Source organism: Rhinolophus ferrumequinum, chromosome 2, assembly GCF_004115265.2.
Source record: "Rhinolophus ferrumequinum isolate MPI-CBG mRhiFer1 chromosome 2, mRhiFer1_v1.p, whole genome shotgun sequence".
Classification (NCBI taxonomy): Eukaryota; Metazoa; Chordata; class Mammalia; order Chiroptera; family Rhinolophidae; genus Rhinolophus; species Rhinolophus ferrumequinum.
In genome coordinates this window covers 82,169,017-82,181,153 of record NC_046285.1, presented here as the reverse complement: position 1 = coordinate 82,181,153, position 12,137 = coordinate 82,169,017, and the positions used below count along the sequence as shown (strand labels likewise).

Here is a 12,137-nt window from a genome sequence, read left to right as displayed (position 1 = left end):
CTAATCACTATGTTGTCTTGTATATCTGAAACTAATAATAATTTTTTAAATAACACCAAAAAAAAAAAAAAACAGGAGAGAGAGAAAAAGAGAGAGAGAGAGAATATAAGAGAATAGAGGAACAAAAAAAAGGATGACAGCAGATTTTCCATCAGAAACAATGTAAGCAGGAAGAGTGAGACTGGAAGTACTGAAATAATGTTTGAGGTGGGCAGATCTAGAATTCTATACAAAGTGAAAATATCTTTCGAATATGAGGATGAAATAAAGACTTTCTCAGAAATACAAAAGCTGGAAAGTGTATCACCAGCACATACATATTATAAGAAATGTTAAAAGAAGTTCTTTAATCGAAAGGGAAATTATACCAGATGGAAATATGTATCTGCACCAGAAATGGTAACAATATGGATAAATATGTTTTCTTGTCATTTAAATATTTTAAAATATAATTGACTATTTAAACAAAAATATTAACAATCTAATATGAGATTGTTAATAATAAATAGAAGCAAAATATGTAACAATAGCACAATAGCGGGGAAGGGAGGAATGAAAATATACTATTGTGAGATTCTTATACATGAAGTAACATATTACTAGGAGCAGACTGCATCAAGTTAAAGATGTAGTCTATATACCTAAAAGCAAACACAAAAATAGAAAAACAAAGACTTACAGTTAATAAGCCAGCAAAGGATATAAAATTGCATTTAAAAATAGTCCAAAAGAAGATAGAAAAAGAGAAAAAAGATGAGATGGGCCAAATAGAAAACATTGCAAGACAGATTTAAAGCTAATCAAATTAAAAGTAAATGATCTAAACCAGGGGTCAAAAACTTTTTCTATAAAGGACTAGTTAGTAAAAATTTCCATTTGTGGGACAAGTAATCTCTGTTGCAACCACTCAACTCTGCTATTGTGACTTAAAAGCAGCCATAGACGATATGAGTGGGCATGACTGAATTTAGTCTGTGGACCATAGTTTGCCAAGCTCTGGTCTAAGTATCCCCATTAAAAGACAAAGATTGTCATGTTGGGTAAAAATGCAAGAGTTTACTATGTATACGTGCCTACAAGAAATGCACTTTAATATAAAGAAATATTTTAACAAATATGTAAAAAGTAAACCATGGAAAAAGATATGCCAACACAAATCAAAGGAAAGCCAGAGTGGCCAGAGAAAGCCAGATCTACTACCAGACAAAGCAGACATCAGAGCAAAGAAATCAGAATACAGTTGAACCTTGAACAACACAGATTTGAATTGCATGGATCCACTTACATACAGACTGTTTTCAATAAATACTGTAAATATATTTTCTCTTCCTTATGATTTTCTTAATAAAATTTGCTTGCCTCTACCTTACTTTATAGTAAGAATATCGTATATAATACATACAACATACAAAATATGTGTTAATCAACTGTTTATGTTATTGGTAAGTAGTTAAGTTTTGGGGGAGTCAAAAATTATACACAGATTTTTGATTGTGAGTGGGAGGTCAGTGCCCCTAACTCCTACATTGTTTAAGGATCAACTGCATTTAGAGTATTTCCAGGGATAAAGAAGGTAATTTCATAACGATAAAGGGATCAATTCACCAAGAGGATCTAATAACAGAACTTAAAAATTAAACAAAAACTTAATAGAACTGCAAGGACGAATAGACAAATCCATAATTAGAGTCAGAGATGTTAATAGCCTTCCCTCAATAATTGATAGAAAAATATCTAGAAAATCAGTAAGGATGTATACTATGAAAAATAGTACAGTAATTTATTAAGATATATTGAAAAACACTAAAGTACTTCCCCCTTACTTGTGGTTTTGTTTTCTGTGGTTTTACCCGTAGTCAACCTCATTCTGAAAATATTAAATGGAAAATTCCGGAAATAAAAATTCATACATTTTAAATTGCATGTCATCCTGTGTATTGTGATGAAACCCCACACCATCCCACTTCGTCCAGCCTAGAATGTGAATCATTCCTTTGTCCAGCATATTCATGCTGTATACACTACCCACCCATTAGTCACTTCATAGCTGTCAGTTATGAGATCGATTGCAATGCTTACATTCAAGTAACCCTTATTTTACTTAATAATGCCCCCCAAAGTGCAAGAGTGGTGATGCTGACAATTCAGGTATGACAAAGAGAAGCTGTAAAATGCTTCCTTTAAGTGAAAGGTGAGTACAATACATTGAGATACTTTGAAAGAGACCATACTCATATAACTTTTATTATAGTGTAGTGTTACAACTTTCTATTTTATTATTAGTTACTGATGTTATTAATACTGTGACTATAAATTAAACTTTATCACTGACATGTATGCATAGGAAAAAACATAGTATATATAGGGTTCAGTACTATTCAAGTTTTCAGGCATCCAATGGGGGTCTTGTAACATGTCCCCCAAGGATAAATGGGACTACTGTATTATAGAATTCTCCATTTTACAGAATTCACATTTTTTTCAAGTGCACATGGGACGTATACTAAAATAGACCATCTTCTGAGGCATAAATAAATCTCAATAAATTTAAAAGGATTCAAGCAATACAAAGTATTTTCTCTGACCACAATGGAATTAAATTAGAATTTATTAACAGAAAGTTATCTGGAAAAACCTCCTAATATTTTGCAACTTAATAAACACCTAATCCTTGCTCTTAACCACTATGCTATGTATACGTGTGGGGAGATGGGCTGCATGGAAAAACTAAACATGCTGAGCCATGGCGTCCACCAGAGACATGTGCGTGTGAAGCCTGCCCCACCTCGTAGTGGCGCTATGATCTTGGTGAAGGGACTTAATCTCTCTGACACTATTTCTTAATCTAGACAATGGGAATAATAATTATTGTATGTTCTTCCCGGGATTGTAAGATTAAATGAGTTAATATATGAAAAGTGTTCTGTACCATGCCACGCTAGCTTGCATACTCCGTGGTACACAGTGGACGTTCTCTCCTTCCATCTTAAGTTTGCAGAGGTCTTGGCAGGACTTCAATACATATTCTTGATTCCTTAACATTGTTGTTTTTTTACTATGAAGTCTATGTATTAGAATAATCATCTACTGTTATCATATATAAAGGTAGTTAATTCAGAAATAATCTGAAGTATTAGTTTTCAACCAGTATTTGTTTTTAACATTTAGAAAATAGTATAATAATTTATTTTTAGGGGATATATTTTCAAAAACTATACATATACATCAAATATAAACAAATGATCTGATTTCTACTTTAGCATCTGAAATTCCTTTTGTTTTAAAGGGGTCATTACATAACAGGTAAATATGTTATAACATGGTATTTGGCTCCATGGACAGTTAGAAAATGATATACAAATTAACTAAAAAGATCTCACTTGGAAAATACTTAGAAAAAAAAAATACTTTTGCACATCAGTATTAGACATGTTACAAAATACTAATTATGCATGTCAACAACAAATATAGAAGAGTTTTTTTAAAAACAACATACTCAGAATGCTCTGGAGGCATCAGTAGGCATTTACCAAGTAGACAGAGTTTGACCTATTTATTTGCATAAATAAAAAGCAAAAAGAATTGAAACCTGCAATGTGTACACGGGTAATTTATTTTACCTTGTGTAGCTCTTGAGCTCCTATGTTACTTATTTTTAATGAGAATTTCCTCATGATTATTAAAATTACTATTAGTTATTTTATAAAGCAGCTCATATTTTCTGCATGCATCATCACTAAATTCATTTATTTTGCATAAACGTAAGTGCTGCCATCTAAGATATTTTAAACAAACAACTCCTATCAACATGTGAAAAACATAAACATGACAATTTGGTATGAATTCATCTTCTCAATGACAAATAATATACTGGCTTAAGCAAATCATCGTGTTTGTGGGCTCATCATTTTGTTCTAATGATTCAGATCATGGAGGAACCAGTAAGGTCATTTCTCTGTGCTACGGTGTCAACACATTCAGATTGTTCTTGGCATCTCATTGCAGCTTCCTTAAATGTTTAGACATCCCACCTGAAGCTCATCACTTTGCTTCTCTTTCTCAGGTTGTACAAATTAAAAATTAAATCATTAATAGTAAATCACTCTTCTCCCTTCTATTTAGAGTGCTTTTTTCTTTCCCACCATCCATCTATTCCTTCCCTTTTTTCTCTCTTTACCTACAATAGTTCATTTCAATGAGTAGTTCAAGAGCAGGAAGATCTTGCTTTCTGACTCAGGTAGAACACAACATCCTATTCATTCAAACAGTGAGCCACCCCCGTTTCTTCCCTGATACTTCCTTTGTTTCATCTTCATAGAAGGACAGGTCTACTGATTTCTTAAGTGGCCTCTTCCCCATAATAAATTAAAAGAACGTTTTTTTTTTCAATTAAAATTGACATTCAATATGATTTTGCATTAGTTTTCAGTTGTAGAGCACAGTGGTAGACATTTATGTAATTTATGAAGTGATTCCCCCCATTAGTCTAGTACCCACCTGGCTCCAGTTATTAACTAACTAGATGGACAGTAGTGCTGTGTCTTGAAATGGGGAGAGACAGGTGGGGAGGGGGTTGCATCAAGATTTCTGATTCAGACATTTTGTGACACCTGTGAAGTACCTAAATGGCTACCAGGAGGCAGGTGGATATAAGTGCCTGGAATTCAGAAGAACATCTGTTCTTTCTTCTGAGTGCCCCTGAGGCTTTCCTCATCTTTAGCAGTCCAAGAAAAACACATCTGAACAATTCTATCATGTTCCTAAATGATCATCAGCATCATTTCCCCCAAACAATCCAGAAATTTGTTTTGAGAGAGCTAAAATAACTCCTTGCGTTGAGTATAAATATAATTGTTTTGCCTTGGGGCAAATGCTCAGACCTATACCCAGTGCTATAAATCCAACTGACCTCACACTGGGGCTGGTCATCTATCTCATTTTATTTAATTTAAAGGATTTCCCGAAAACCTTCCTAGCGAACTTTCTGTTTCCTGGTTCCCTGGTTTCACCGTTCCCTTGAGAAATTCAGGTTGAACACTCTCCTCCTCATATAGTAACCTGAATCATGGAGTCACAGGAAGTCAAGTTTGACAGTCTTTCTCCCAAGTTATCTGGCATTTACTCCCGCTTAGAATTTATAATCATTGCACAATGTAAATCCAGAGCCAGCCTGTCGCTGGGATCCCTTCTCTAATCTCACTAGATGAACTCCCAGGCCTGAGTAACTCCAGGACTCATAGATTTGCTGTCTCTCTTGTTCCGGTAGGCAGAGCCAAACCAATGGTTAAAAACCACAGGGAGAAAGATGTTGGCTCAGCTAAAGGAAAAACTGCCTAATGCTTAGTGCTGTCTGAAAATGGAAACGCCTGCTGGGGAAGGAGTGAGTTATGGTTTCTGGTGGTGTTGAGGCACAGAGCAGACAGTCGTTTGGTGCAGATTCCATGGTAGAGACTGAAGGGTCAGCATGGAAGTCATCTCCACTGACTATTGATGCCTGCTTGTGCTGGTGCCTTACAGATGTTTTGTCCATTTAATCCTCATAACAACACCCAAGGGAACTAGTTATAACCCCACCAGAAGAGATTACAATCACAACTTAAGATCACACAACTAGAAAGTGACAGAGCCAGGATTTAAATTCAACTTCGTCTGAATCCAAAGTTCTTGTTTATTTTTTGCACAATTCATGGGAGCTTGAGAAATTGAAGTAGGGGGTTTCTAAGGTCTCTTCCTGTGCTATGATTCTATTTGAGTCAAAATATGGATACAGGCTTCACTGACCTATATTTTCCTTAACCTTCTGGCGTCAATCACACTAAGTGATTATCTGTGACTCTAAAACTTTCTATGGTCTCCATCAAGAAAGGAACATTAAAAACTCAACGTTTGGAAGAGATCCAAGATGGCAGAGTAGATGAGGCTGTACTTGCCTCATCCTGTGAACACATCAAAATTACAACTGAATTATAGAACAACCATCTTGGAGAACCATCTGAAGTCTAGCTGAACAGAAGTTTTATAACTATCAATATAAAGAAGAAGCAACGTCGAGACTGGTAGGAGGGGCATAGACGTGAAATGGGCTGACCCTCCCCTAGGGACCAGAGTTTGAAAATCGGGAGCGATACCTCAGCCACAGAGGTTCCCCACGAAGCAGCAAGGGACCCCAGACCCCCACACCAGGCTCCCCAGCTCAGAGTACTGGTGCTGGGAAGAGGAACCCCCACAACTTCTGGCTATGAAAAACAGAGGGGACTCTGACCATCTGGGTGGGATGGAAAGTTGCAGTAAACCCAGACATCCTCTTAAATGGCCCACACAGACACACCCTGGACTCCAGAGGAGGTACGGTGACTCTAGAGATGTCGGAGACATATGGGGAAAGACAGAGTTGTATAAGTTTTGGGCGACGACGTGAGGGACAGTCCCCATTTTCCCTGTGTGGGGCCCTCTTCCCATGCAACCTGCAGGCAGGCACTATCGTTCCTGTGTTGAGCGTGCCTGCACAGGCCAAATCTGAGTCTGATTGGCCTGATGACCTCCACTGCTCTACCCTGCTGACTCTTTGAGACCCTCCCTCACCCAACTTGCTTACAAGCAGCAGGCTTTATTAGTGACTGAACCTTACAGGAGCTGGCAGGTGGCAGCAGGCTTTGGAGTGTCCTGACTTTTTCCAGAGCTACCCCAGACCTGGTACTGCTGGCAGCTGTCCTCAGTTTGCAGTGTGGCCTCTCCCATGCACCTCCATGTATAGCACAGGCAGAAAACAACCATGGATCACTTTATAGTTCCTACCAGGTACTCACCACCAGTCACAGGCAGTGGCTGACACGGGCCTGCACCAGAGCCCCTCTCAAGAGGCCCCAGAACCCACATACTTGGAAGTTGGTTTCAGACCATAGCACAGCACCATTCAATTAGCCAGACAAACAGCACTCACAAAGGGTGGTCTCAACAGGCACCAGAGCCCACTGAGGCGAATCCTACTCTGTGGGGTAAGCCCCCGTACAGCAGCCCATAAGCTGTGGATGTGGCCAAACCTCACAGCCAGTCAGCCTGAGGGTCAATACCACCCACTGACATACCAACATCAATCAAGGCTCAACTATAACAGGAGGGCACACACAACCCACACAAGGGACACTCCTGGAGCAGGTGACCAGAGAGACTGTGCCACTGGGCCCCACAGGACCCCTACTACATAAGGCCACCCAGCAAGACTGGGAGACATAGCAGCTCTACCTAACACAGAAACAAATGCAAAGGGGCAGTCAAAATGAGGAAACAAAGAAATACATTCCAAATGAAAGGACAGGAGAAAACTCCAGAAAAAGAACTAAACAAAATGGAGGCAAGCAACCTACCAGAGACAGAGTTCAAAACAATGGTTATAAGGATGCTCAAGGAACTTAGTGAGAACTTCAACAAAGAGATAGAAAGAATAAAAAAGGACATAGAAACCATAAAAAAGAACCAGTCAGAAGTGAAGAATACAATAACTGAAATGAAGAATTTACTAGAAGGAATCACCAGCAGACCAGATGGATGAAGCAAAGGATCGAATCAGCGATTTGGAAGACAGGGTAGCAGAAAACACCCAATCAAAACAGCAAAAAGAAAAAAGAATCAAAAACAAAAAAAATGAGGATAGTTTAAGAGACCTCTGAGACAACATCAAGCATAACACCATTCTCATCATACGGAGTAGCAGAAGGAGAAGAGAGAAAGCAAGGGATTGAGAATCTTTTTGAAGAAATAATGACTGAAAACTTCCCTAACCTGGTGAAGGAAATAGACATAGAAGTCCAGGAGGCACAGAGAGTCCCAAAAAGGCTGAACCCAAACAGGCCCACACCAAGACACATTATAATTAAAATGGCAAAGGTTAAAGACAAAGAGAGAATCCTAAAAGCAGCAAGAGAAAAGCAGTTAGTTACATATAAGGGAACTCCCATAAGACTGTCAGCTGATGTCTTAACAGAAACTTTGCAGGCCAGAAGAGATTGGCACAAAATTTTCAAAGTGATGAAAGACAAGGACCTACAACCAAGGATACTCTAGCCAGCAAGGCTATCATTTAAAATCGAAGGATAGAGAAAGAACTTCCCAGACAAGAGAGCTAAAGGAGTTCATCACCACTAAACCAGTATTACAAGGAATGCTAGAGGGACTTCTTTAAAATGGGCCAAATGCAACAATTGCTTTCAACAATTGTAAGTGGATTAAATGCTCCAATCAAAAATATGGGGTGGTTCAATAGATAAGAAAACAAAACGCTTACATATGCTGCCTACAAGAGACCCACTTCAGATTGACAAACACAGACAGACTGAAAGTAAAGGGATATAAAAAGATATTTCATGCAAATGGAAACAAACAAAAAAGCTGGGATAACAGTACTTATACCGGACAAAAGACTTTAAAACAAAGGCTATAACAAGAGACAAAGAAAGACCCAGTAATCCCACTTCCTAGTAATTATCCAAAGAAACCCAAATGCTACTTCGATGGGATGCGTGCATCCATATGTTGATTGCAACATTGTTTACAATGGCCAAGATGTGGAGGCAGTCTGGGTCTGGGTGTCTGTCGATAGAAGAATGGATAAAGAGGAGGAAGTACATATATACAGTAAAATATTGCTCAGCCATGGAAGGGAATGAGTTATAGCCATCTGCAGTGGCAAGAATGGACCTAAAGAGAATTGTGCTGAGTGGAGTGTCAGACAGAGAGACAGATGCAATATGACTTTGCTTATATGTGGAATCTAAAGAACAAAATAAACAAATAAACCAGAAACAAACTCGTAGATACAGAGATCATTTTGATGGTTATCAGATGGGTGGGGGGATGAAGGGGTTGGTGAAAACGGGGAAGGCATTAAGAAGTATAAATTGGTTGTTACAAAGTAGTTATGGGGATGTAGGGTATAGCATATGGATATAGTCAATAATATTGTAATAACTATGTATGGTATCAGATGGGTACTAGATTATCAGAGTGATAGATGGGAGGGGGTTTGGGGGGCGGGGTGAAAAAGGTGAAGAGATTAAGAAGTACAAACTGGTAGTTACAAAATAGTCACGGGGATGTAAAGTAAAGCATGAGAAATATAATCAATAATATGGTAATAACTATGTATAGTGCCAGGTGGGTACTAGACCAGTCAACTGGATCACTTGTTAAATTATATAAATGTCTAATGTCTAAATTCTATGCTGTACACTTGAAATATAAAATAAATTGAATGTCAACGTAACTGAAAAATTAAAAAGGGGGGAAATGTGAAGGGCAATAACTGGTCCAAATTTCCAGTTAAATAACGAGCAAGTCATAGGGATGTAGTGTACAGCATGGGGAATATAGTCAATAATACTGTGATAGCATGGTACAGTGTCAGATGGTTGCTGCACTTACCATGGTGATCACTTCTTTAGGTATATAATAAATGTTGAATAACTATGGTGTATACCTGAAACTAATATAGTATTGCATGCTAACTAGATATTTAATAAAAATATTTTTTTAAATAATAAAACTTTTAAAAACCTCAACATTTGTACTTTGTATCCCCTCTGAGCTTTTAGCAGAACTTAGTCTGAGGGCCTCGAAGTCTTTTTTTTTTTTTAATAGGGTTGCTGGCAAAGACTGAATTTACAGTATAAAGGTACGGAAGACAAAGCTTTTAGTATTTCTCAAAACTGTCATAATATATTGTTCTAACATCTCTACTCATTTTATATGTTTTAGAAGGTCTTAGAAGACCTTGAAATATTTGATTCAAGTTCAATTTTTCGGGCCTAAGTTCTGAGTCAAATGTTCTTTAAATATTAGAACTTAAAAATTGGATTGATATTTAAAATTAACATTAGAATTTAAAAAATATTAGTCTGAAAATAACCTTAATTTACTTATTTTAAGGAAAAATGGCTTTATATGTGCGTTAAATGCTGTTTTCTAGATTGAAGCTGAATTCGCCAAGGAAAGGGCCCAATATTTAGTTGAATTTGAGGAGCAAGCTCTTCTCTTTAAGGAAGAAGCTAAACTGGAACTTGATATTGAAAAGGAAAAACACCAAGAAATAATCCAAAAGTATAAGAAAGAACAAGAGGAACTACAAATGAAGGTCAGTCGTTATGATTTGCATTATTATTCAATGGGTTTAAAACTATAGATGTTGGTTACTTCCTCCTAAGAGCTCTGCAGTGTTTATAACTCCAGTAGCTTTCCTGTGGTCACTGTGGCTTGGTTTCAGTCACATAGGTAGAATGGTTTGGCTACTCTCCAGAATGAATAACTGAGATAAATTATACACACATACAATCCAGCTATGCATGGAATTTTTTCTATTAAAATAACCTTTTTAAAACAGCAGAAATTATTTATATAACTAATAATCAGCATGATTAGCTATCCTGACACATCAAATATCCAACATCAAAAGATAATGAAGTGTTTTACATAATTAAAAATTTTCCAACTAAAGCCTATCTCCTTTAATTAAAAATATTTTCAATTCTAAATCTTTTTGAATGAAGGGAAATATTTTTAAAATGTAACCATCTCCATAATTTTTGCAACAGTGTGTCCTAAACATAATTTAAGGTTTTGTTAAGGTTCCCATTTTTATAAGACCTGATTGTCGTATATATGGGTGTATATATATATGTGTGTTTGTGTGTTAACCAAGATACAGTGGGGAAAACACATTTTGAATAAACTCATTAACAGTCTGTGTAAATTAAGCATCGAATGAGACTTAAGGGCCTCTGTTTGTTGCATGGGGGATAAGACATAGCCTTTTTAATAGTTCGCTGTGAACAGTAGGCAGGGCCAGCTATGTGAGTGTATGGCAAGTGCAGTATCACAGGGCCCCACACTAAAAAAGGCCTCATGCTTTGGGTTTAATGCTCTGCAAATGCTGTTTTGAAATTCTTCACAATTTTCTCTTTCAATTTGTGTTTTATAAGTGAAGTCCTGTTGAGACAATGAAACACATACTGGGAACTTTGGAGCCTCGTCCCACCCAAGGCTCCACCTCCCCTAGACAGGTTGTCTCCTATGCAGGCCTCTTGCTTCCTAGCCCTTCACCACCACCCCACCCCACTCCACCCCCTTGGCATGCCTTCTCAGCCTCCCCCTCACCTCTGGACTGCTGTTGCAATCCTGGATGTCTCAGGGTCCCATCAGCAGGTGGATGCCAAAAGACAGGCCCCAACTTGCCATGGATTGCAGATTTTCAAGACAAGTCATCAGTCCAGATTTTGTAAATCAATTCTTTTGATTTGTAAATGTCCGTCCCCTTTTTTAAAATAATCAAAACATATCTGTGGCTATGTGAGCCCCCCGTCCCAAGGAAAACCTGCTCCGTTTCAGTGTCACCTCTCTTCAGGATGATGGAATCTACTGTCCAAACGCAGCAGTGACCCTCTTCCTTCCTGGATTATTTGAAGATGATGGAATATTAATTTATAAAATTACTAAGTGTGGTGAATATGTTTCTTGTAAAAGTTATTCCTAATGTAAAGTTAACATTTGGAACGAATTTTGGATACTTAATCTTAAGTAACTGTTCACAAAATCCTTGGAACTTTGGTCTCTGAATGATTTCCAGATTCTCCATGGGCCCGGTTTCTTGTTGTACTAATGTTTATTATATGACAATATCTGTAGCATAAATAGTAAGTGTATGTTTCATCAGAAGCAGCCTTGGTCTTCCTGCTTTGTTTTCTGCTCTTTGTTTTTTAAGGGGAGAGAAAACAAGCAGTCGTTTTCCTTCTAAAGACTTTCATGACAATGAGGAAAAACTTCCCCAAGTTATTCTCTCATCCCTTTATCTAGAGGTACCACCTTGAGAAGCAATATATTTTTAAAATATTCTGAGATCCTCTAGAACTGCACTAATATGGTAGCCACATGTGGCTACTTCAATACCAGTTAATTAAAATTAAACAAAATTTAAAATTCAGCTCATCAGTCACATCAGCCACATTTCAAATGTTCATTAGTCAGTCCTGGGAAACGAGAGCCTATTGTACCAACCCGGCAATCGGTGATGTCACCTTGGTACCTTGGAACTGGTCATGGTGAGAGTATTTGCACCATGGAAATTAGATGCAAATCTGGCTTGTGTGTGC

General features: G+C 37.6%; 1 protein-coding gene across 1 annotated transcript in view; it reads left to right on the top strand.

Annotated features, from left to right (window-relative positions):
* LEKR1 (leucine, glutamate and lysine rich 1) overlaps positions 1-12,137 on the top strand; it is a 158,832-nt gene that overhangs the window by 131,289 nt on the left and 15,406 nt on the right. Inside the window, exon 11 of the mRNA XM_033132789.1 lies at positions 9,962-10,126. Coding sequence (XP_032988680.1) covers positions 9,962-10,126 — 165 coding nt within the window. The remainder of the gene's footprint in view (positions 1-9,961; positions 10,127-12,137) is intronic.